Source organism: Salmo salar, chromosome ssa22 (genome assembly GCF_905237065.1).
Source record: "Salmo salar chromosome ssa22, Ssal_v3.1, whole genome shotgun sequence".
NCBI classification, from domain to species: Eukaryota; Metazoa; Chordata; class Actinopteri; order Salmoniformes; family Salmonidae; genus Salmo; species Salmo salar.
Window position 1 is genome coordinate 3198996 of NC_059463.1, and position 25374 is coordinate 3224369.

Genomic DNA, 25374 nt, shown 5'->3' on the forward strand with positions numbered 1-25374 from the left:
CTAGACTGAATAGATTTGAGCAGTGCACCGTCCCCTCACTTTGTGCTCTCCTCACAGCTTAGGGGAAGTGCTCTCTCTCTCATTCTCTCCTTTCCGAATCATAATTAAAACAATTGGTAAATTATCCAACCCAAATTTAGAATGACAGTCACGTTGAGTGCGTCACGTTGAGACTATCACTCGAATTCGAGACCCTCAACTGAGCACACACCGACAGGGTTAGAATGTACATTTACAAAGAGGGGACTATATATGGTCGGTATGTACTACTTATATTACCAGGATAAACTTTTGTCATTAACCTGTCTGGGATAGGGGGCAGTATTTTCATGGCCGGATAAAAAACGTACCCGATTTAATCTGGTTACTACTCTTGCCCAGAAACTAGAATATGCATATAATTAGTAGATTTGTATAGAAAACACTAAAGTTCCTCAAACTGTTTGAATGGTGTCTGTGAGTATAACAGAACTCATATGGCAGGCAAAAACCTGAGAAGATTCCATGCAGGAAGTGGCCTGTCTGACAATTTGTAGTCCTTCTGTTGCATCTCTATCGAAATTACAGCATCTGTGCTGTTACGTGACACTTTCTAAGGCTTCCATTGGCTCTCTAAAGCCGCCAGAAAGCGGAATGACGCGTCTCCTGTCTCTGGGCAGATAACAGGAGCAGAGTTTGTAAGTGGTCTGCCTGGGGACAGTGGGACTGGAGATGCGCGTTCACGAGACCTCGGCATTTTTTTATTTTCCTCTTTGAATGAATACACCGTTGTCCGGTTGGAATATTATCACTATTTTACGAGAAAAATAGCATAAAAATTGATTTTAAACAGCGTTTGACATGCTTCGAAGTACGGTAATGGAATATTTAGAATTTTTTTGTCACGAAATGCGCTGGCGCGTCACCCTTCGGATTGTGACCTGAACGCATGAACAAAACGAAGCTATTTCAATATAGCTATATATTGTTTGGAACCAAAACAACATTTGTTGTTGAAGTAGAAGTCCTGGGAGTGCATTCTGATGAAGAACAGCAAAGGTAGTCCAATTTTTCTAATAGTAATTCTGAGTTTAGGTTGTCCCAAACTTGGTGGGTGTCAAATTAGCTAGCCTGTGATGGCCGAACTATCTACTCAGATTATTGCAAAATGTGCTTTCGCCGAAAAGCTATTTTAAAATCTGACACCGCGATTGCATAAAGGAGGTCTTCCCTTTGGCTCAGTTGGTAGAGTTGGTAGAGCATGGTGTTTGCAATGCCAGGGTTGTGGGTTCGATTCCCACGGGGGGCCAGTACAAAAAAAATAAGAGTGTCTGCTAAATGACTAAAATGTAAAAATGAGTTCTGTATCTATAATTCTTAAAATAATTTATGTATTTTGTGAACGTTTATCGTGAGTAATGTAGTAAATTCACCGGAAGTTTGCGGTGGGTATGCTAGTTCTGAACATCACATGCTAATGTAAAAAGCTGGTTTTTGACATAAATATGAACTTGATTGAACAAAACATGCATGTATTGTATAACATAATGTCCTAGGAGTGTCATCTGATGAAGATCATCAAAGGTTAGTGCTGCATTTAGCTGTGGTTTTGGTTTTTGTGACATATGCTTGCTTTGAAAATGGCTCTGTGATTATTTTTGGCAGGGTACTCTCCTGACATAATCTAATGTTTTGCTTTCGCTGTAAAGCCTTTTTGAAATCGGACAATGTGGTTAGATAATGAGAGTCTTGTCTTTAAAATGGTGTAAAATAGTAATATGTTTGAGAAATTGAAGTTATAGCATTTTAAAGGTATTTGTATTTCACGCCACGCTCTACCATTGGATATTGGTGAGGCGTTCCGCTAGCGGAATGTCTGTCCATAAAAGGTTAAAGGGAGTGCTCCTAATCTCAGCTTGTTACCTGTATAAAAGACACCTGTCCACAGAAGCAATCAATCAATCAGATTCCAAACTCTCCACCATGGCCAAGACCAAAGAGCTCTCCAAGGATGTCAGGGACAAGATTGTAGACCTACACAAGGCTGGAATGGGCTACAAGACATTTACATTTAAGTCATTTAGCAGACGCTCTTATCCAGAGCGACTTACAAATTGCCATGAGCTTGTCACCTGGACCATCGCCAAACAGCTTGGTGAGAAGGTGACAACAGTTTCAACAGATTATTCGCAAATGGAAGAAACACAAAAGAACTGTCAATCTCCCTCGGCCTGGGGCTCCATGCAAGATCTCACCTCGTGGAGTTGCAATGATCATGAGAACGGTGAGGAATCAGCCCAGAACTACACGGGAGGATCTTGTCAATGATCTCAAGGCAGCTGGGACCATAGTCACCAAGAAAACAATTGGTAACACACTACGCCGTGAAGGACTGAAATACAGGCCCGTCTGAAGTTTGCCAATGAACATCTGAGTGACTCAGAGGACAACTGGGTGAAAGTGTTGTGGTCAGATGAGACCAAAATGGAGCTCTTTGGCATCAACTCAACTCGCCATGTTTGGAGGAGGAGGAATGCTGCCTATGACCCCAAGAACACCATCCCCACCGTCAATCATGGAGGTGGAAACATTATGCTTTGGGGGTGTCTTTCTGCTAAGGGGACAGGACAACTTCACCACATCAAAGGGACGATGGACGGGGCCATGTACCGTCAAATCTTGTGTGAGAACCTCCTTGTCTCAACCAGGGCTTTGAAAATGGGTCGTGGATGAGCATTCCAGCATGACAATGACCCAAAACACATGGCCAAGGCAACAAAGGAGTGGCTCAAGAAGAACCACATTTAGGTCCTGGAGTGGCCTAGCCAGTCTCCAGACCTTAATCCCATAGAAAATCTGTGGAGGGAGCTGAAGGTTCGAGTTGCCAAACATCAGCCTCGAAACCTTAACCTGTTGGGGCTAGGGGGCAGTATTTGCACGGCCGGATAAAAAACGTACCCGATTTAATCTGGTTACTACTCCTGCCCAGTAACTAGAATATGCATATAATTATTGGCTTTGGATAGAAAACACCCTAAAGTTTCTAAAACTGTTTGAATGGTGTCTGTGAGTATAACAGAACTCATTTGGCAGGCCAAAACCTGAGAAGATTCCTTACAGGAAGTGGCCTGTCTGACCATTTCTTGCCCTCCTTGATCATCTCTAACAAATACAGGGGATCTATGGCATGACGTGACACTTCTTACGGCTCCCATGGGCTCTCAGAAGGCGGGAAAAAGCTGAACGATGTAATTCCATCCCCAGGCTGAAACACATTAGCGCGTTTGGCAAGTGCTCTATCAGAGGGCCATTAGACTGAGGCTCGTGCATGAGGGGATAGCATGCTTTTACTTTCACTCTCTTTGTAATAAAAAACGATTTCCCGGTCGGAATATTATCGCTTTTTTACGAGAAAAATGGCATAAAAATTGATTTTAAACAGCGGTTGACATGCTTCAAAGTACGGTAGTGGAATATTTAGAAATGTTTTGTCACGAAATGCGCCATGCTCGTCACCCTTATTTACCCTTTCGGATAGTGTCTTGAACGCACGAACAAAACGCCGCTATATGGATATAACAATGGATTATTTGGGACCAAACCAACATTTGTTATTGAAGTAGAAGTCCTGGGAGTGCATTCTGACGAAGAACAGCAAAGGTAATAACATTTTTCTTATAGTAAATCTGACTTTGGTGAGTGCTAAACTTGCTGGGTGTCTAAATAGCTAGCCCTGTGATGCCGGGCTATCTACTTAGAATATTGCAAAATGTGCTTTCACCGAAAAGCTATTTTAAAATCGGACATATCGAGTGCATAGAGGAGTTCTGTATCTATAATTCTTAAAATAATTGTTATGTTTTTTGTGAACGTTTATTGTGAGTAATTTAGTAAATTCACCGGCAGTGTTCGGTCGGAATGCTAGTCACATGCTAATGTAAAAAGCTGGTTTTTGATACAAATATGAACTTGATTGAACAAAACATGCATGTATTGTATTGTATAACATAATGTCCTAGGGTTGTCATCTGATGAAGATCATCAAAGGTTAGTGCTGCATTTAGCTGTGGTTTGGGTTTATGTGACATTATATGCTAGCTTGAAAAATGGGTGTCTGATTATTTCTGGCTGGGTACTCTGCTGACATAATCTAATGTTTTGCTTTCGTTGTAAAGCCTTTTTGAAATCGGACAGTGTGGTTAGATTAACGAGAGTCTTGTCTTTAAAATGGTGTAAAATAGTCATATGTTTGAAAAATTGAAGTTTTTGCATTTTTGAGGTATTTGAATATCGCGCCACGGGATTACACTGGCTGTTGAGTAGGTGGGACGCAAGCGCCCCACCTAGCCCATAGAGGTTAATGACTTGGAGAAGATCTAACCTATTACGTTGGGCTATTTCCCTCCTGAATACGCTGAGCCCACAGTGCTTAAGTCTAACCTACTAGGGGGCTAAACCCTCCTGAACACCCAGTGCCTACTCTAACCTTCTGGTGGCTAATCCCTCCTAGGCCCGCAGTGCCTAATCTAACCGTCTGGTGGCTAAACCCCCCTAGGGGCCTCAACCCCTTGGTCTACCGATAGTATTTACAGTGGGCTTACTAAATAAACTCAGTCTTTTCTAGGTCCATATCCTATAATTGTTCAGCCTATGATTCACATCCCCCCCCAGGATGTCAGAATGAGTGGTAACAGGTGTAGGAACTGTGCCTACCTTGTTAAAAAAAAATTGTGCTGGCTCCTGCTCCACTGATTCGAACTCTCCAATTCGACTGTAAATCGTGGTGAACCCTGCTCGCAGCGCCAACTGTTAGGTTCTAAATAAACAGAGTAAAACTCACAGACGACTAATAAAGCTCAAACCAAGTTTATTCACCCACTGGGTCAAAAAGACAGACATGTTTACATGAGTACGTACAGTACCATTCAAAAGTTTGGACACACCTACTCATTCAAGGGGTTTTCTTATTTTTACTATTTTCTACTTTGTAGAATAATATTGAAGACATCAAAACTATGAAGTAACACGTGGAATCATGTAGTAACCATAAAAGTGTTAAACAAATCAAAATATATTTTATATTTGAGGATTATCAAAGTAGCCACCCTTGATGACAGCTTTGCACACTCTTGGCATTCTCTCAACCAGCTTCATGAGCTTGTCACCTGGAATGCATTTCAATTAACAGGTGTGCCTTGTTTAAAGTTAATTTGTGGAATTTCTTTCCTTATTAATGCGTTTGAGGCAATCAGTTGTGTTGTGACAAGTAGGGGTGGTATAAAGAAGATTGCCCTATTTGGTAAAATACCAAGCCCATATTATGTCAAGAACATCTCAAATAAGCAAAGAGAAATGACAGCCCATCATGACTTTAAGACATGAAGGTCAGTCAATCCGGAAAATTTCAATAACTTTTAAAGTTTATTCAGGTGCAGTCGCAAAACCCATCAAGAGCTATGATGAAACTGGGTCTCATGAGGACCACCACAGGAAAGGAAGACACAGAGATACCTCTGCTGCAGAGGATAAGTTCATTCGAGTTACTAGTGTATGTGAGTATAACAGAACTCATATGGCAGGCAAAAACCTGAGAAGATTCCATGCAGGAAGTGGAAATCTGATTTGTGGAATCACCTTCAACACTTTGCCTATGAAACACACCGTGAGTTAGGATTCATTTAGCACTTCCTAAGGCTTCCACTAGATGTTAACAGTCTTTACAAAGTGGTTGGAGTCTTCTCCGGTAAAAACTGACCGAACGAGAGGCCTGGAAAGTTGGTCATAGGGGGAGGGCCATTACTACTATGACGCGGGCACCCGTGGGTACCCTTTTGTTCCGAAACGTTTAGTAAGACAATGCAATCGTCCGCCTTGAATATTATTGAAGCTCTGATTGAAAAAGGCCCTAAAGATTTATGTTATACAACGTTTGACATGTTTGAACGAACATAAATGAAAAATGTTTGCACATTCGTGACGACAAGTCCCGCGCGCTTCAGTACATTTTGAGTAGCCTTCGGAACGCGCTAACAAGAAGGAGCTATTGGGACATAAATTATTAACTTTTTTGAACAAAACTACATTTGTTGTGGACCTGGGATTCCTGGAAGTGCCTTCTGATGAAGATAATCAAAGGTAAGGGAATATTTACAATAGTATATTTGATTTTAGATGGTTCCAAGATGGCGCTAACCTGTATCGCCTAGCCTATTTTTCTGAGGAAAGCACCTCGTTTATTGCAAAGTGTGATTTCCCAGTAAAGTTATTTTTAAATCTGGCAATGTGGTTGCATTCACGAGATGTTAATCTGTAATTCTTTGAATGACAATATTAAATTTTAACAATGTTTTCGAATAGTAATTTTGTAAATTGTAGCGCTGATTCACCGGAAGCATTTGAACGTCACGCGCCGATGTAAAATGCTGTTTTTATATATAAATATGAACTTTATCGAACAAAAAATGCATGTATTGTGTAACATGATGTCCTAGGAGTGTCATCTGATGAAGATTGTCAAAGGTTAGTGCTGCATTTAGCTGTGTTTTGGGTATTTGTGATGCATGCTAGTTGCTTTGAAAATGGCAGTGTGGTTATTTTTGGCAGGGTACTCTCCAAACATAATCTAATATTTTGCTTTTGCTGTAAAGCCTTTTTGAAATCGGACAACGTGGTTCGATTCAGGAGAGGTGTATCTATAAAATGGGGTAAAATAATCATATGTTTGAGAAATTGAAGTTATAGCATTTATGAGGTATTTGTATTTCGCGCAACGCGATTCTACTGGCTGTTGACTAGGGTGGGACGCAAACGTCCCAGGTTCCCAGACAGGTTAAGTGGTTCCTCTCGTAGGTGTAGACGAAACAGTTTCCAAGTTCTACAATTCTCAGGTAGAATGCCCTGCTTTTATTTCGTCACACTCACAACCATAAGCTATTTTCTGTAATTAGTGTGCCATTAACTTGTAAATAATTATATTTCTGTGAGTTCCCTTCGTCTCCACTGAGTTAGGTAAATCTGCTTTGTTTCTTTGCACCCCATGTATGGAATGATCTACAGAGTTCCCTGCAACTTGATGTTCTGGTACCGCTGGGTCAGTTCAAATTGTTGATTTAAAGACTTCTTTGCTGAAGAATGATTTGTAGATCCTTTTTTAGTATGATGTAATTGTAAATTGTATAAATCTGGGGTTCTTAAACTGTTTCAGCCTGGGACCCAAATGAGATATTCTGTGTTTTCCTGGGACCCAAGCTTAGGACAATATGCAACTATTCGTAAATATTTAACATTTCATTGCCCTTATGCCTAAAAAAATATAGACAAAAACAAATAACAATTAAATACATACCTGTCTAGGTTGGAACTGTTGCTGTTAAAATACAATAAATAATTTAATTCTGAACTGGAATGCTTTGATCACATCACACAGATGTACAACAGAACACACACACAGGCTTTTTGATCGTACAACCCTAAGTAACAGTACAGATAAAAAATGAGCAGGCCTACTGTACATCTTACTATATAAATTATTGTTGATAGAAAGTCTAGGTTGGAACTGTTGCTGTTAAAATATTATTTTTATTCTGAATTGGAAAAAACTGATTGATCACATCACACAGATGTAGACCAGAGAACACACACATACATATAGTCCTAATGAGAGGTGCGTGGCTGGTTGAAGTTTTCTACAAGCATGTCTATTCTGGGCTCAGTTTTACACAGTGCAACACTGAGGTCATGCTCAGCATTGAGACTGTTTCTGTGCTTGAGAACCCTGACTTGCATAGGTGTATGTGGTGCCAAACTGGATCAGAACATCTACTGCTTTCTCAGTCAGGCAGGAGACTCGTTTCCTGCTGCAGATGAGCAACCCAGAACTGTGTGAGTGTTTGCATCAAAAAGTAGCTTGCTTCAATCAGGTTATTCCAGTTCAGAATCAAAATGATTACTTGTAACAGCAACAGTTCCAACCTAGACTTGTTTTAAACAATCATTTCTACAGTAAAATGTACAGTAGGCCTGATCACTTTTGATCTTCATCTGTACTTTTTCTTAGGGTTGCACTATCAGTAGCTAGTTAGCTTGCTTTGGCTAGCGTTAGCTATAAGCTGTGTAACGTTACAAGGCCAGGGGATTGTTTGAAAGACAAACTCACATCTACTACCATGAGAGATAGTACTCCCTTATTTCTGTATATCATCACCTGTTATAAAATGACAACGTTGACTTGCTAGTTGACTTGCTCTTCCACTTTCGATTTGTTTCCTGAAGCATTCTGCCCTGTTCTGAAAGAACTCCCTGGGTTTACCGTCATGTTGTGCCTGGATGTTTGATCAGGATGTGTCATTTTATTAATTTGATAGTTTTGAGACTCATTACTAAGCACTTCCCCACACAAAACACATTGTGGGCCCTCCTCATTATTTCTCAAAGTGTGTAAGAAAGAGACAAAAAGTAATCACTGTATTTGCATTTCATGACCATTGAGCTCAGTCAGAACTTGTGGCTAGCATGAGTCCATTTCATGACAGCGGTGCGAAGCACACCGGCATCTCCCTCTATCTCTCCCACTCACGCAGCTGCCAAACTGAGCAGGGACCGCTGCTAAGCAAAGAGCACACTGAACCGAGTTCACAGTTGCACTTGGCCAAATCAGTTCCAGTAACTAATGAAATAATTATACATTTACGTCGCGACCCACTATTGACAGGTCCGCGACGACCCATACTTTAAGAAACGCTGGTATAAATTGTGTATATGAAGGGCTTGCTTGGGAATAGAGGCATTGGTCTCATGGGACTCCCTGTGAAAATAAAACGCTAAAGATTTATCTCGACCTGGAGTGGGCAATAATTAAATAAATCCGGGTTTCAAAATTCAACGGAGGGTCGAACAAATACTTTTTTTGGGGCTGATTTGTTCATCAAAATTCAATTTGTGTGCTGGAAAAATATTGTACGTATTATAGGTATATTATAATTTCTTCATACTTTCTATCTGGTTTTAGACGCTCAAGTGTAGCCTTTAAAAATAAATGTAATTGGCTTTATGGGCCTTACTTTGGCCACCCCTGATATAGACAGTTCGCAAATGTGCTTTGTTGAAAGGCATCATTTAAAAACTCCTCATAGGAGATCAGACAATATTATTGACACAGTCACTGGGGCATAAAAAATGGGACACTATTTTATGTGATGTACTTTAGTCCTTTTAGCTCCTAGTGCAAAAAAAGTGCTTCAACAATCAAACTGTCTTGTGCAGTATTCTTCACTTCTATTCCAGATGGTTTCTGCATCAATCTGCTCTTCATCAGATCCTCTGTCTTTTATGGATTGCCAATGCAAAAACCATGTTATTATAGATGTAACTTGTGTTTTCCAGCTCCAAATGTCCCACCCCCTCCTCCCCCGGTTAGCCCACCAGTGGGCTGGGGTGATGTCATCATCCCCACCACCAGTAGCAGCAGTAGCAGCAAGAAGAGGACCCCCCCTCCGCCTTTGGTTATCCGCCACAAGCGCACCTACTCAGAGCCCACCCCCCAAGTGCCCCACAGCCCCCATTCCTCCAGACAGAGCCACGCAGGTACGTCACATCACAGCAGCACCTTTTGCTCTTCATTGTAATCAGAGGGCTAATATTAATACTATGCATGCCAGTCTCTTGGCTAAGAGTTTAGGAGAGACGGACTGCATCACTTCTTCTTGTTGAAAATCCCAAATTATTTGCATAGTCAATTTACATACAGCTCTGACACACACACTTATCCCACCAGACATGCCACCAGGAGTCTTTTCATAGTCCCCAAATCCAGAACAAATTCAAGAAAATGTACAGTATTATATCGAGCCCTTATTGCATGGAACTTCCTTCTCATATTGCTCAAATAAACAGCAAACCTGGTTTCAAAAAAATTATAAAGCAACACCTCGTGCACAACGCCTCTCTCCTATTTGACCTAGATAGTTTGTGTATGCATTTATATTGTAGCGTGTGCCTTTTTAAAAATGTATGTAGTTCTGTTCTTGTCTAATGATGTTCTGTATTATGTTTTGTGTGGACCCCAGGAAGAGTAGCTGCTGCTTTTGCAACAGTTAATGGGGATCCTAATAAAATACCAAAAAAATACCTTCCGTCTTGTGTAAACAGTATGCTCACTTCTGAATGATAGGAAGTCTCTTTGGGTGTACGGTGCTAAAAAGCACATAATAATAGGGAAGAAACCTGCACTCACTGGTAATAGTCTTGTAAGATTTAATTTATTTTAGGCAGTATGTCCGTTGACCTCTTTTTTTTTTTTTTCATCTCTGGGGCAGGGAACTGTGGAGACAGGATGGTGGGCTCTGGCTTACTGTTAAATGTGATCTGTTAATCCTCTGTATAGATTATGGGGTACCATCAAATTCAACAGGCTACAGTGGTCCAGAGTCATCCTTTCAGAAGTGTGTGTGAGTATGCCAACTTCATTTAGATATTTTGTTCAGATATAGTCCAGGGGTGAAAGTAGATTTAATTTCTTCCCGGTACAGGACCTCCTATGTTTGAAGAACTTTTGGGGGCGTAATTATAGAATTCAGTGGCGGTCCGTGCCGTTTAAGAAGAGGGAGGATGATTGAGCATGGCCTTGTTTCTATTACATCATATTGGATGACTGTCATTCATATTCCATTCACCTATTTCAATGTAACAGTGATAAGTGTAGGCTACTACATGATACTTGAATTTTACTCTTAAATGTAAGATTTTTGTAAACGCTAAGACTCTTCCTAGAGACTTGGTGCAATCGGGGGAGAAGAGCCTTGGCCAGGGAGGTAACCAAGAACTCGATGGTCACACTGAGTTCCTCTGTGGAGATGGGAGAACCTTCCAGAAGGATAACCATCTCTGCAGCACTCCACCAATCAGGCCTTTATGGTAGAGTGACCAGACAGAAGCCACTCCATAGTAAAAGGCGCATGACAGCCCGCTTGGAATTTGCCAAAAGGCACCTAAAGGACTCAGACCGTGAGAAACAAGATTCTCTGGTCTGACGAAACCAAGATTTAACTCTTTGGCCTGAATGCCAAGCGTCACACCCTATACTCATGAGGTTGCTACAACCTAGCCTATGAATGAAAGTTTATAACGTAGGTGCATACAGGTCGAGAGAAATTTGAGGTGACACATGGACAGACAGTGTTATTCCCCATTTAGTTCGGTTTGCTTCCGTTTAAGATTTTTTTTTCAACATAATCGGCAGAATGAATACACCGTTGATCACGTGTAAACACAGTTCACTTTCATAGCAGCCACGTTGTATTCCTTCTCGCATCTATGCAGTCTCCGCTCACCTTCTCATGTGGACTTCAATAGACAACACATCAGCTGTATGTGACCAGGCAAAATAAACTTTCCAAGCCAAACCGCTACACACAGCCTACATTGTTGTCACCATATTAGCTAAAGTAACGTCATAGTCAGCATAGCTAATAGAACTAACGCGCTAGTAAATCCCGCTACAATCATGCAGTAACGTTACAGTGTACAGTCGGTAAGCAGTTACGCTGGCTGGCCCCGGTGGCAATAAATTAGTAAAACCAAAAGCTTACCTTGACTTGGAAAAGTTCCAGTGTTTTGAGCAGGGTGTTTCAGTAGGCTAAACTAGCTATCTGCATTTGCTAGCTAAGTAAGTGAAACTGAAGGACAATCTCTTTCTCTTTTGCTTCTCCTTCATTTTGGAAGAAATTCAATTGTTCAAAACTGTCCAACTATTGTCTTTCTCTCTTTGAGTCAACTACTCACCCCATTTTATGCACTGCAGTGCTAGCTAGCTGTAGCGTATGCTTTCAGTACTAGATTCATTCTCTGATCCTTTGATTGGGTGGACAACATGTCAGTTCATGCTGCAAGAGCTCAGATAGGTTGGAGGACGTCCTCCGGAAGTTGTCATAAGTACTATGGAAGGAGGTGAGAACCATGAGGCTCATCGGTTTTGTATTGAAGTCAATGTACCCAGAGGAGGACTGAAGCTAGCTGTCCTCCGGCTACACCATGGTGATACCCTACAGAGTGCTGTTGAGGCTACTCTAGAACTTTGCAACATTGTTTTAATCAATTATTTGGTGACCTGTGAATGTATTTAGTATAGTTTGATCTAAAAAGGATAACTTTTTAAATGTAACATTTTTATAAAATTCACTGAGGAGAATGGTCTTCCCCTTTCTCCTCCTGAGCAGCCTCCACTGATAGAATTGCATATGGAATCCCTATTCATTTAATAGGATCTCTGTGGGCCTTATAGTATGATAAAAACAATGAATCAAGGTAAAATAAAAACATTTAACTTTTAAAATGTATTACCTTTTAAATATGGCGTGAACACAACCAGCATGAAGTTTATCTGATTTGTCAAACAATCACTTCAAAAGACTCCTGTACGCCTGGCTACCTGCGCCCATTCGTCCACTCTAAAATAATTCTCGCACCTACACAGTGTACTATTCACCCGCCATTTGATGAATGGAAATCTGTTACAAAACATTAAAGTGTAATGAATTACATTTCGGTGATTTGTTATTCATTAGGCCTACACTTGCAACCTAAATTGATGCCTCCACTGCTGTCCGCACGCATCTCGGTCTCAGCCACTCATCTCATGTTTTTGCCAAATTTCACTGTTATCTTCAAACCACACTGCATTTTGGAGCATATACCATATGTTTTCAAGTCCATTTGTAAATGTTTCATGCGACTGTCATGCAGTGATGATAAATAATAGTATAATAGCCAACCGTTTTCTTGGCATCTTTGTTTTAATTATTGTGATAGGCTCATTGTTAACCAGTAGGCCATACCCTCACAATTTATTTTGTCGGTAATAAGTACCAGCTTACTTTTACCCCTGGGTAAGACTGACCTTGAACTGCCTGAAATTGGTTTGAATGGAGTTTCCAATTGAAAGTATATGAATTATGGGTGTTGCAGTACATGACACGGCAGTGATGTTGTCAATCACCAGATTTGGTATGTAGTTCAATCAAGTTTAAGGCTTAACTGAATGAACAGCAGAGACAAAATGCAATATGAAAGTTTATTAAAATAGTTTGGGGATTGGCCTCATCTCTGAGGGAATGTCCTCAGAGACAGATGCTTTGATGGCAGCTATTCCTATGTGGGGCATCTGGTATAAAAAAAACGAAGGGAGAAAGGAGTTCCAATTACGGGTCTTAGCTGGTGGTGGTGGAAAGTTGGAGGGTTTTTGGTAGCTTATTTTTTAAAACTGCAAGTAAGAGAACATGGGTAAGTTTGACATATACAGTGCTTTTGGAAAATATTCAGACCCCTTGACTTTTTCCACATTTTGTTATGTTACAGCCTTAAAATTTATGAAATTGTTTTTTCCCTCATCAATCTACAATTTTTTTTTTTACATTTTTGCAATTGTAATGAAAATTAATAACAGAAATACCTTATTTACATAAGTATTCAGACCCTTTGCTATGAGACTCGAAATTGAGCTCAGGTGCATCCTGTTTCCATTGATCATCCTTGAGATGTTTCTACAACATGATTGAATTTACCTGTGGTAAAGACTAGCTCATGAAGCTGGTTGAGAGAAAGCCAAGAGTTTTAGCACTCCCGAGTGGCGCAGCGGTCTAAGGCACTGCATCTCAATCCTAGAGGCTACAGACCCTGGTTCGATTCCAGGCTGTATCACAACCTGCCGTGATTGGGAGTCCCATAGGGTGGCGCACAATTGGCCCAGCAACGTCCGGGTTAGGGTTTGGCTGGGGTAGGCCGTCATTGTAAATAACAATTTGTTCTTAACTGACTTGCCTAGTTAAATAAAGGTTAAATAAATAATGTGCAAAGCTGTCATCAAGGCAAAGGGTGGCTACTTTGAAGAATCTCAAATATAAAATATATTTTGATTTGTTTAACACTTTTTTGGTTACTACATGATTCCGTTCGTTATTTCATAGTTTTGATGTCTTTACTATTATTCTACAATGTAGAAAACAGTAAAAATAAAGTGTCCAAACTTTTGACTGGTACTGTACAGTCATGACCAAAAGTTTTGTGAATGACACAAATATTAATTTCCACAAAGTTTGCTGCTTCAGTGTCTTTAGTCTTTAGTATAATTACAAACATTTCATAAGTGTCAAAGGCTTTTATTGACAATTACATGAAGTTGATGCAAAGAGTCAATATTTGCAGTGTTGACCCTTCTTTTTCAAGACCTCTGCAATCTGCCCTGGCATGCTGTCAATTAACTTCTGGGCCACATCCTGACTGATGGCAGCCCATTCTTGCATAATCAATGCTTGGAGTTTGTCAGAATTTGTGGGTTTTTGTTTGTCCACCCGCCTCTTGAGGATTGACCACAAGTTCTCAATGGGATTAAGGTCTGCGGAGTTTCCTGGCCATGGACCCAAAATATCAATGTTTTGTTCCCGAGCCACTGAGTTATCACTTTTGCCTTATGGCAAGCTGCTCCATCATGCTGGAAAAGGCATTGTTCGTCACCAAACTGTTCCTGGATGGTTGGGAGAAGTTGCTCTCGGAGGATGTGTTGGTACCATTCTTTATTCATGGCTGTGTTCTTAGGCAAAATTGTGAGTGAGTCCACTCCCTTGGCTGAGATGCAACCCCACACATGAATGGTCTCAGGATGCTTTACTGTTGGCATGACACATGACTGATGGTAGCGCTCACCTTGTCTTCTCAGACAAGCTTTTTTCCAGATGCCCCAAACAATCGGAAAGGGGATTCATCAGAGAAAATGACTTTACCCCAGTCCTCAGCAGTCCCATCCCTGTACCCTTTGCAGAATATCAGTCTGTCCCTGATGTTTTTCCTGGAGAGAAGTGGCTTCTTTGCTGCCCTTCTTGACACCAGGCCATCCTCCAAAAGTCTTCGCCTCACTGTGGGTGCAGATGCACTCACACCTGCCTGCTGCCATTCCTGAGCAAGCTCTGTACTGGTGGTGCCCCGATTCCGCAGCTGAATCAACTTTAGGAGACGGTCCTGGCGCTTGCTGGACTTTCTTGGGCGCCCTGAAGCCTTCTTCACAACAATTGAACCTCTCTCCTTGAAGTTCTTGATGATCCGATAAATGGTTGATTTAGGTGCAATCTTACTGGCAGCAATATCCTTGCCTGTGAAGCCCTTTTTGTGCAAAGCAATGATGACGGCACGTGTCTCCTTGCAGGTAACCATGGCTGACAGAGGAAGAACAGTGATTCCAAGCACCAATCTTCTTTTGAAGCTTCCAGTCTATTATTCGAACTCAATCAGCCTGACAGAGTGATCTCCAGACGAGATAATCACTGACAGGATGTCAGCTGGTCCTTTCGTGGCAGGGCTGAAATGCAGTGGAAATGTTTTGGGGGATTCAGTTCATTTCCATGGCAAAGAGCGACTTTGCAATTAATTGCAATTCATCTGATCACTCTTCATGTCATTCTGGAGTATATGCAAATTGCCATCATACAAACTGAGGCAGCAGACTTTGTGAAAATGAATATTTGTTTCATTCTCAAAACTTTTGGCCACGACTGTACATATGATATGAGTGAAGCAGTATGTAAACATTATTAAAGTGTCTATTGTTCCGTTATTAAAGTGGCCAGTGATTCTAATTCTATATAGGGCAGCAGCCTCTAAGGTGCAGGGTTGCGTAACTGGGTGGAAGCCAGCTAGTGATGGCTATTTAACAGTTTGATTGCCTTGAGATAGAAGCTGTTTTCAGTCTTTGTACCAGCTTTGATGCACTTGTACTGACCTCGCCTTCTGGATGATAGCGGGGTGAACAGGCGGTGGCCCGGGTGATTGATGTCCTTGATGATCTTTTTGGCCTTCCTGTGACATTGGGTGCTGTAGGTGTCATGGGATTGCAGGTAGTTTGCCCCCTGGTGATGCGTTGGGCAGACCGCACCACCCTCTGGAGAGCCCTGCAGTTCCGGGCGATGCAGTTGCCGTACCAGGCGTTGATACAACCTGACAGGATGCTCTCAATTGTGAATCTGTAAAAGTTTCTGTGGGTTTTAGGGGCCAAGCCAAATTTCTTCAGCCTCCTGAGGTTGAAGAGGTGCTGCTGTACCTTCTTTAGCACACTGTGTGTGGGTGGACCATTTCAAATAGTCAGTGATGTGTATGCCAAGGAACTTGAAGCTTTCCATCTTCTCCACTGCGGTCCCGTTGATGTGGATAGGGGCGTGCTCCCTCTGCTGTTTCCTGAACTCCACGATCAGCTTCTTTGTTTTGTTGACTTTGAGTGAGAGGTTATTTTTCCTGGCACCACTCTCCCAGAGCCCTCACCTCCTCCCTGTAGGCTGTCTCGTCATTGATGGTAATCAGGCCTACTACTGTTGTCTGCAAACTTGATGATTGAGTTGGAGGCGTGAGTGGCCACGCAGTCATGGGTGAACAGGGAGTACAGGAGGGGGCTGAGCACACACCCTTGTGGGGCCCATGTGTTGAGGATCAGTGAAGTGGAGGTGTTGTTTCCTACCTTCACAGCCTGGGGGCGGCCCGTCAAGAAGTCCATGACCCAGTTGCACAGGGTGGGGTTCAGACCCAGGCCCCCGAGTTTAATGTTGAGCTTGGAGGGTACTATTGTGTTGAATGCTGAGCTATAGTCAGTGAACAGAATTCTTACATAGGTATTCCCCTTGTCCAGATGGAATAGGGCAGTGCGATGGCGATTGCATCGTCTGTGGCTCTATTGGGGTGGTATGCAAAAGTGGGTCTTGGGTGTCAGATAACGTTGAGGTGATATGATTAAAGTGAGTGCTACGGGGCAATAGTCATTTAGTTCAGTTACCTTTGCTCTCTTGGGTACAGGAACAATGGTGGACATCTTGAAGCAAGTGGGGGCAGCAGACTGGGATAGGGAGAGATTTAATATGTCCGTAAACACTCCAGCCAGCTGGTCTGCTCATGCTCTGAGGATGCGGATGGGGATGCTGTCTGGGCCGGCAGCCTTGCGAGGGGTAATACGCTTAAATGTCTTACTCATGTCGACCACGAAGAGGGAGAGCCCACAGTCCTTGGTAGCAGGTCGCGTTGGTGGCACTATGTTATTCTCAAAGCCGGTGAAGAAGGTGTTTAGCTTGTCTGGAAGCAAGATGTCGGTGTCTGCGACGTGGCTGGTTTTCCCTTTGTAGTCCATAATTGTCTGTAGACCCTCCACATACGTCTCGTGTCTGAGCCGTTGAATTGCGACTCAACTGTGTCTCTGTACTGACGTTTTGCCTGTTTTATTGCATTACGGTGGGAATAACTACACTGTTTGTATTCAGCCATATTCTTTGTCACCTTGCCATGATTAAATGCAGTGTTTTGCACTTTCAGTTTTGCACGAATGCTGACATTTATCCACGGTTTCTGGTTTGGGTAGGTTTTAAGTCACAGTGGGTACAACATCTCCTATAGACTTCCTGATGAACTATGTCACCTTATCCGTGTATTTGTCTATGTTATTCTCAGGCTACCCGGAACATATCCCAGTCCGATTGACCAAAACACTCTTGAAGCATGGATTCCGATTGGTCAGACCAGCGTTGAATAGACCTTAGCACATGTACTTCCTGTTTGAGTTTCTGCCTATAGGAAGGGAGGAGAAAAATGGAGTCGTGATCAGATTTGCCAAAGGTAGGGTGGGGGAGGGCCTTGTAGGCATTTCAAAAAGGTGTGTAGCAGTGGTCCAATGTTTTTACAGAGCGAGTACTACAGTTAATGTGTTGGTAGATCTTCGGTAGCATTTTCCACAAATTTGCTTTGTTAAAATCCCAAGCTACAATAAATGTGGCCTCAGGATATGTGGTTTCCAGTTTGCATGAAGTCCAGTGTAGATCTTTGAGGGCCGTCGTGGTATCGGATTGAGGGGGAATATACACAGCTGTGACTGTGTATAGAGAATTCTCTTCGGAGGTAATACGGTCGGCATTTGATTGAGGTATTCTAGGTCTGGGGATCAAAAGGACTTCAGTTTCTGTATGTTATCACAATCACTCCATGAGTAGTTAATCATGAAACATACATACGCCTTTCTTCTTCCCGGAGGAGAGTTCTTTATTCCTGTAAGTGCCATGTACCGAGAACCCAGCTGGCTATATTGACTGTGACAGTATATCCTGAGAGAGCCATGTTTCCGTGGAACAGAGTATGTAACAATCCCTTGTGTCTCTGGAAGGAGATCCTCGCCCTGATCTCGTCTACTTTATTATCCAGAGACTGAAAACATTTGCGAGTAATATACTCGGAAGAGGTGGATGGTGTGCACACCTGAGTCGGACTAAAAGTCCACTCTGAATAAGTTCAATTCCCCTAGGGGTAGGAACAAAGGATCCAATTCGGGAAAGTCCTGGTCGTAATGCTGTATGAATTTAAATGGAGCAAGCCATTCAGACAAGCCTTACTGATTGAGCCATCGTAAACTACATTCAGTAACTGTCACCAGATACATCAATTTATTCTGTCATAACACTGTGCCAACTACTGTATACATTGTCTTTCCCCATTCATTTCAGCTCAGGGTCTCCAAAATACTCTGTGACTGCCCTCAACTCCCTATCTGAACTGCCAGAGAGAGGTAAACTATTCTATCTATATTTTACAGATTAAATCTATTTTACAGATTAAATCTATATCACACATATGAAAGCACATCCTTTTCAGGAGCAACATTGGGTAACACCTATTTCTTGAAGTGGTTGGTAGTTGTAAAACCACACATGATCATTCTCCATAGTATGCTCTCTACATAGAATTCAACCGACATAACGGGCGAGTGTCTTTATTGATCGCTCTCCCCTTTGTGCCCCCCAGGATTCCGCGCAGATGGAGAAAGCAAAAAGTCCCACTTTGTCTATCAGAGGCCTCAGCCCAGCAGCAGACACCCTCCTCTAAACTCCCCCATGGCCCCCTGCTCCATCAGCCTGCAGTCCAATGGGGCCTCCTCCCACCAAGGCGATCCCCCACACCCCATGCCCAGGAGAGCACTGGTGAGAGGGGGCAGACTGACTCTTTTCCTTACATTATTTTTGTGAGGGAGGACAACAATTCATTTTCATTAATCCCCTTGCGCCAAAGTTTAATTTTCATCATCAATTGTTTAATTTGGTTGGTATTTCCATTTAGTAGAGGTCAAGGCATAGCAGACTATATTTAAGTTTGAATTTTACTGTATACGTCCAAAGGCCAGCCATTTTTATTCTGTTTCGATAATGTGTTTTTTAGGCAAGCAGGCTTTGGATACTTGAAGTTGGCAATAGCTCTATCTGCTGGGATGCAAAGGCTCCGGCAAATATACTGCTCAAAAAAATAAAGGGAACACTTAAACAACACATCCTAGATATGAATGAAAGAAATAATCTTATTAAATACTTTTTTCTTTACATAGTTGAATGTGCTGACAACAAAATCACACAAAAATAATCAATGGAAATCCAATTTATCAACCCATGGAGGTCTGGATTTGGAGTCACACTCAAAATTAAAGTGGAAAACCACACTACAGGCTGATCCAACTTTGATGTAATGTCCTTAAAACAAGTCAAAATGAGGCTCAGTAATGTGTGTGGCCTCCACGTGCCTGTATGACCTCCCTACAACGCCTGGGCATGCTCCTGATGAGGTGGCGGATGGTCTCCTGAGGGATCTCCTCCCAGACCTGTAGTAAAGCATCCGCCAACTCCTGGACAGTCTGTGGTGCAACGTGACGTTGGTGGATGGAGCGAGACATGATGTCCCAGATGTGCTCATTTGGATTCAGGTCTGGGGAACGGGCGGGCCAGTCCATAGCATCAATGCCTTCCTCTTGCAGGAACTGCTGACACACTCCAGCCACATGAGGTCTAGCATTGTCTTGCATTAGGAGGAACCCAGGCCCAACCGCACCAGCATATGGTCTCACAAGGGGTCTGAGGATCTCATCTCGGTACCTAATGGCAGTCAGGCTACCTCTGGCGAGCACATGGAGGGCTGTGCGGCCCCCCAAAGAAATGCCACCCCACACCATGACTGACCCACCGCCAAACCGGTCATGCTGGAGGATGTTGCAGGCAGCAGAACGTTCTCCACGGCGTCTCCAGACTCTGTCACGTCTGTCACGTGCTCAGTGTGAACCTACTTTCATCTGTGAAGAGCACAGGGCGCCAGTGGCGAATTTGCCAATCTTGGTGTTCTCTGGCAAATGCCAAACGTCCTGCACGGTGTTGGGCTGTAAGCTCAACCCCCACCTGTGGACGTCGGGCCCTCATACCGCCCTCATGGAGTCTGTTTCTGACCGTTTGAGCAGACACATGCACATTTGTGGCCTGCTGGAGGTCATTTTGCAGGGCTCTGGCAGTGCTTCTCCTGCTCCTCCTTGCACAAAGGCGGAGGTAGCGGTCCTGCTGCTGGGTTGTTGCCCTCCTACGGCCTCCTCCACGTTTCCTGATGTACTGGCCTGTCTCCTGGTAGCGCCTCCATGCTCTGGACACTACGCTGACAGACACAGCAAACCTTCTTGCCACAGCTCGCATTGATGTGCCATCCTGGATGAGCTGCACTACCTGAGCCACTTGTGTGGGTTGTAGACTCCGTCTCATGCTACCACTAGAGTGAAAGCACCGCCAGCATTCAAAAGTGACCAAAACATCAGCCAGGAAGCATAGGAACTGAGAAGTGGTCTGTGGTCCCCACCTGCAGAACCACTCCTTTATTGGGGGTGTCTTGCTAATTGCCTATAATTTCCACCTGTTGTCTATTCCATTTGCACAACAGCATGTGACATTTATTGTCAATCAGTGTTGCTTCCTAAGTGAACAGTTTGATTTCACAGAAGTGTGATTGACTTGGAGTTACATTGTGTTGTTTAAGTGTTCCCTTTATTTTTTTAAACAGTGTAGTTGGCAACTCCATGTCTTAGTCACCCCCCTAGCATTAGATGCTCAGTTTGAGATCGTTACTTACTCTAATAACAGAAAAATACCCATTTTGACATTTTCCCTGAATCATTACTGTGGGGCATACACCTGTTTTTCTCTACTGGGTGTTTTCCCCCTCAGAACAAATATGTTATTTTGGTTAAGCACAGGTTTGGCTTAGTCACCCTTAGGGATGGTGTAATGTTTTTATTTCCTTACTGGTATGGTGTTTTTCACTCAGTAGTGCTGTTGTGTCTCTATCTGCTTGTTTTCCAGCCCAAGCCAAAAGTGATGCGGGTCCAAGCCATCTATGGCTGTGTGGGTGACCACCATGATGAGCTCACTTTCAACGAGGGCGAGGTATTGGTTGTGCTTGGAGAGGACGATGCTGATTGGTGGGTAGGTACCTCTCAGTTACAGGTAGAAGTTGCCCTCAGACACAGATTTAGTATCAGATTGCCCTCCACAAATCTGTTTTGGCAGTAGGTCAGTGTGTAGGTTCAAAGTTTTGGGGCAACAGCTTAATTGATATAGTAAACAAAATGTGCAAACTGTACCTTTATTTTGACAGGGAAGTCATACTAAGACTAGGGTCTCTTTTACAGATGAGCCCTGCATAAATACATCAAACATAAACAATATACGAAATATATTAAGAAATACAGACACAGTTAACTCAGCTGCTTGCAATTAGCGCTGACCTTAACCATTCATTGAAGGGGTAAACCATTTAGTGATCGGTGTTTAGGAAGGGACTCGTACATTCTGTGTTATCCAGTCTGGTCAATCGTGCGTAGCCACAGGCTTGGGTCTGCTCTGTTTCTGTAGTGTAAATAATCCCAAGGTTTACAAGTCAACATGCACCATTAGAGAGCCAGGGGGGTCAATCTTGTTTCCAAACCGTAACACTCCGTCACATCTGTATAAAAACACTGGGCCCTCAGACTTTTACTGTTGTTACCTCCAGTATCATATTTCCTCTGTCTGTAAAAAGCCAAGTGATTTACAGTAAATCCTCCTCCTTGTGAATTGTGACAGAGATCCCTGTTCAAATCACAAGTTTCCCTTTCCTGTCAGCTAGGGTATCTGTGTGATAATTGACAGAATAATTTACTGATTTAAGGAGATGGACATCCAAAAGAGATGCTTGTCAGTTTGCGAAACAAGGTGAATAGTTCGTAGCGGGACAGCTGGAATTGGTTCTGACCAGATTCCTCTCCGTTGACCTTGTTTCATTCAGTCTCCATATCTGCATCAGTGAGTCGTCGACAAAACTTCCAACCAGGCCCTCATAAACCCAGCTGCCCTGGCGAAGAAATACACTACATGGCCAAGAGTATGTGGACACCTGAACATCTCATTCCAAAATCATGGGCAGTAATATGGAGTTTGTTCCCCCTTTGCTGCTGTAACAGCCCCCACTCTTTTGGGAAGGCTTTCCACTAGATGTTGGATCATTGCTGCGGGGACTTGCTTTCATTCAGCCAAAAGTGCATTAGTTGGGCACTGATGTTGGGCAATTAGGCCTGGTTCGCAGTCGGCATTCCAATTCATCCCAAAGGTGTTTGATAGGGTTGAGGTCAGGGCTCTGTGCAGGCCAGTCAATTTATTCCACATTGATCTTGAAAAAACATTTCTGTATAGACCTTGCTTTTTTGTATGGGGGCATTATGCTGAAACAGGAAAGGGCCTTCCCCAAACTGTTGCCACAAAGTTGGAAGCACAGAATCGCCTAGAATGTCATTGTATGCTGTAGCGTTAAGATTTCCCTTCACTGGAACTAAGGGGCCTAGCCCAACTCCACCAAACTTTACAGTTGGCACTATGCAATTGGGCAGGTAGCGTTCTCCTGGCATCCAATAAACCCAAATTAGTCCGTCGGACTGCCAGTTGAAGAAGCGTGATTCATCACTCCAGAAAACGCGCTTCCACTACTCTAGAGTCCAATGGCGGCAAGCTTTACACCACTCCAGCTGACGCTTGGCATTGTGGATGGTGATCTTAGGCTTGTGCGTGGCTGCTAGGCCATGAAAACCCATTCATGAAGCTCCTGAGGAACAGTTATTGTGCTGACATTGCTTCCAGAGGCAGTTTGGAACTCGGTAATGAGTGTTGCAACCGAGGACAGACGATTTTTAAGCGCAACGCGTTTCAGCACTGAGCGGTCCCGTTCTGTGAGCTTGTTGGCCTATCACTTTGCGGCTGAGCCATTGTTGCTCCTAGATGTTTCCACTTCACAATAACAGCACTTACAGTTGTCCGGGGCAGCTTTAGCAGGGCATAAATGTGAGGACCTGACTTGTTGGAAAGTTGGCATCCTATGACGGAACCACGTTGAAAGTCAATGAACTCTTCAGTACGGGCCATTCTACTGACAATGTTTATCTATGGAGGTCGCATGGTTGTGTGCTTGATTTTATACACCTGTCAGCAACGGGTGTGGCTGAAATAGCCGAAGCGGTGTCCACTAATTTCAAGGGGTGTCCACATACTTTCTTTTTTTTAACAGAAGAGTTACAGATTCTGCAATAAAAATGTTAAAGTAATTTCCGATTGAGCCGACATATGCAGAGTTTACCTTGTAAAGCTGAACTTCTGCAATGTGGATTGAATAGTTAAGAAAGAAAACAAAAGTAAGATGGAAAGACAAGTATAGAATGTCTAGTCCAACCCAAAGATCCCCTTTCATACAGGATACAGACCTGGGTTCAAATACATGTGTATTTGAGTATCTGGTATTCAAAATACTTTTTTCTGTGTATTTTAGTATTTTCAAATACACAGCCCGAAAACAATCAAATACTTTTATTCGAGTTTTTGAATGGTTATTTGTAAAAGCAAATAAATGGGTTAAAAGCATGGGACTGTATTTGAGTCAGTATTTTCAAATGCTTTCCATGTGTATTTCCAAATAGATTCCAATATTCAACTACTTGTCTTTTCAAATGTGAAAGTAATTGAAATATTTGAAATAGTATTAGAACCTAGGTCTGACAGGATATAATGTCCATTGTATTCTTTATCTTCTAGAGCTGTGATGTGAACCTGAAACCCCACCTCTTTAAGGAATACCTTAAAGGATAAAGTAATCCTTCTAACCCCCCCCCCTTAAAAGATTTAGATGCACTATTGTAAAGTGGTTGTTCCACTGGATATCATAAGGTGAATGCACCAATTTGTAAGTCGCTCTGGATAAGAGCGCCTGCTAAATGACTTAAATGTAATGTAAATGTAATGTTACAATGCCAGAAACCCTATATAGGAGGGCTATAGGATAAACAGCTTCCTCCTCCTCTGGATACTCAATAGGCCATCTGGTCTTCCAATGGAATCTCCCCCCGTAGTCACAAAAGCAGACAACCTGAACTAACAAACATACAAATGGGGTGTAGATGGGTCAACGGTAGAAATATTTTGTGCAACCCATCAATATTTTGTTCTTTTGTCCTCACAGCATGGATACGTTGAGGGCCAGCCAAACAAGAAAGGCCTGTTCCCTTCATCTTTCGTCCATTTGTTGTTTGACTGACACAAGCCAAAAGCTGGAGGACATGTTCTGTAAAGTAACCTGGCAACCTGCCACCCTTCCCAATGACTTCAGGACCAGGCTCAAACTTATTCCATACCTTACCTAATTGTTAACCTATAGATGTAGGGGATAGCGGACCTGGGCTCAGAGATGGTTAACTCTGGACATTCCTTTAATCTCCACTGAGTTCTTAGGGGACCTTTTTTCCTGAACAATGTCTGTTTTTTCTGGTTGTGTTTTGCTTTTCATGTGTTGTGTATTTTAAATGTATATATGAATGTGTAGTTTAATGTGTTTAGTGTATTTTGATGTGTATTGTGCTATACAGGGCTCATCTGGAAAAGAGACCTTGATTTCAGCCATGACTCCCTATCAAAATAAAGGTTAAAGGTGAACCTGAAAAAATACCGAAGGATCATGGGGCACTCCGGGAACTTTGGTTCTAATCATGAATGTACGCCGATGGAGAGAACATTGTTTGAACATCACCGCTCAAGTTTTCCTCATCTTGGGGAAGCCATATGTTTACATTTTTTGCTTTGTTTTTTGTGTGACCAAATCTTTATTCGTTTTTTTATTTTCTTGAGGGGGTGGGGGGGCTACAGTGGGGGGAAAAAGTATTTGATCCCCTGCTGATTTTATACGTTTGCCCACTGACAAAGAAAGGATCAGTCTATAATTTTAATGGTAGGTTTATTTGAACAGTGAGAGGCAGAATAACAACAACAAAAATCCAGAAAAATGCATGTCAGAAATGTTATAAATTGATTTGCATTTTAATGAGGGAAATAAGTATTTGACCCCCTCTCAATCAGAAAGATTTCTGGATCCCAGGTGTCTTATACAGGTAACGAGCTGAGATTAGGAGCACACTCTTAAAGGGAGTGCTCCAAACCGTAGCTTGTTACCTGTAAAAAAAGACACCTGTCCACAGAAGCAATCAATCAGATTCCAAACTCTCCACCATGGCCAAGA

At 42.5% G+C, this 25374-nt stretch overlaps 1 protein-coding gene across 2 annotated transcripts in view; it reads left to right on the top strand.

Moving 5' to 3' along the window:
* unm_sa1614 (un-named sa1614) overlaps positions 1-25022 on the top strand; it is a 112896-nt gene extending 87874 nt beyond the window's left edge. For both annotated transcript variants that reach the window (XM_045705329.1, XM_045705330.1), the window contains 6 exons: positions 9361-9561; positions 10361-10424; positions 18492-18553; positions 18790-18965; positions 21147-21269; positions 24325-25022. In XM_045705329.1, coding sequence (XP_045561285.1) covers positions 9361-9561; positions 10361-10424; positions 18492-18553; positions 18790-18965; positions 21147-21269; positions 24325-24399 — 701 coding nt within the window. In that variant the 3' untranslated portion in view covers positions 24400-25022. The remainder of the gene's footprint in view (positions 1-9360; positions 9562-10360; positions 10425-18491; positions 18554-18789; positions 18966-21146; positions 21270-24324) is intronic.
* The last annotated feature ends 352 nt before the right edge of the window (positions 25023-25374 follow it).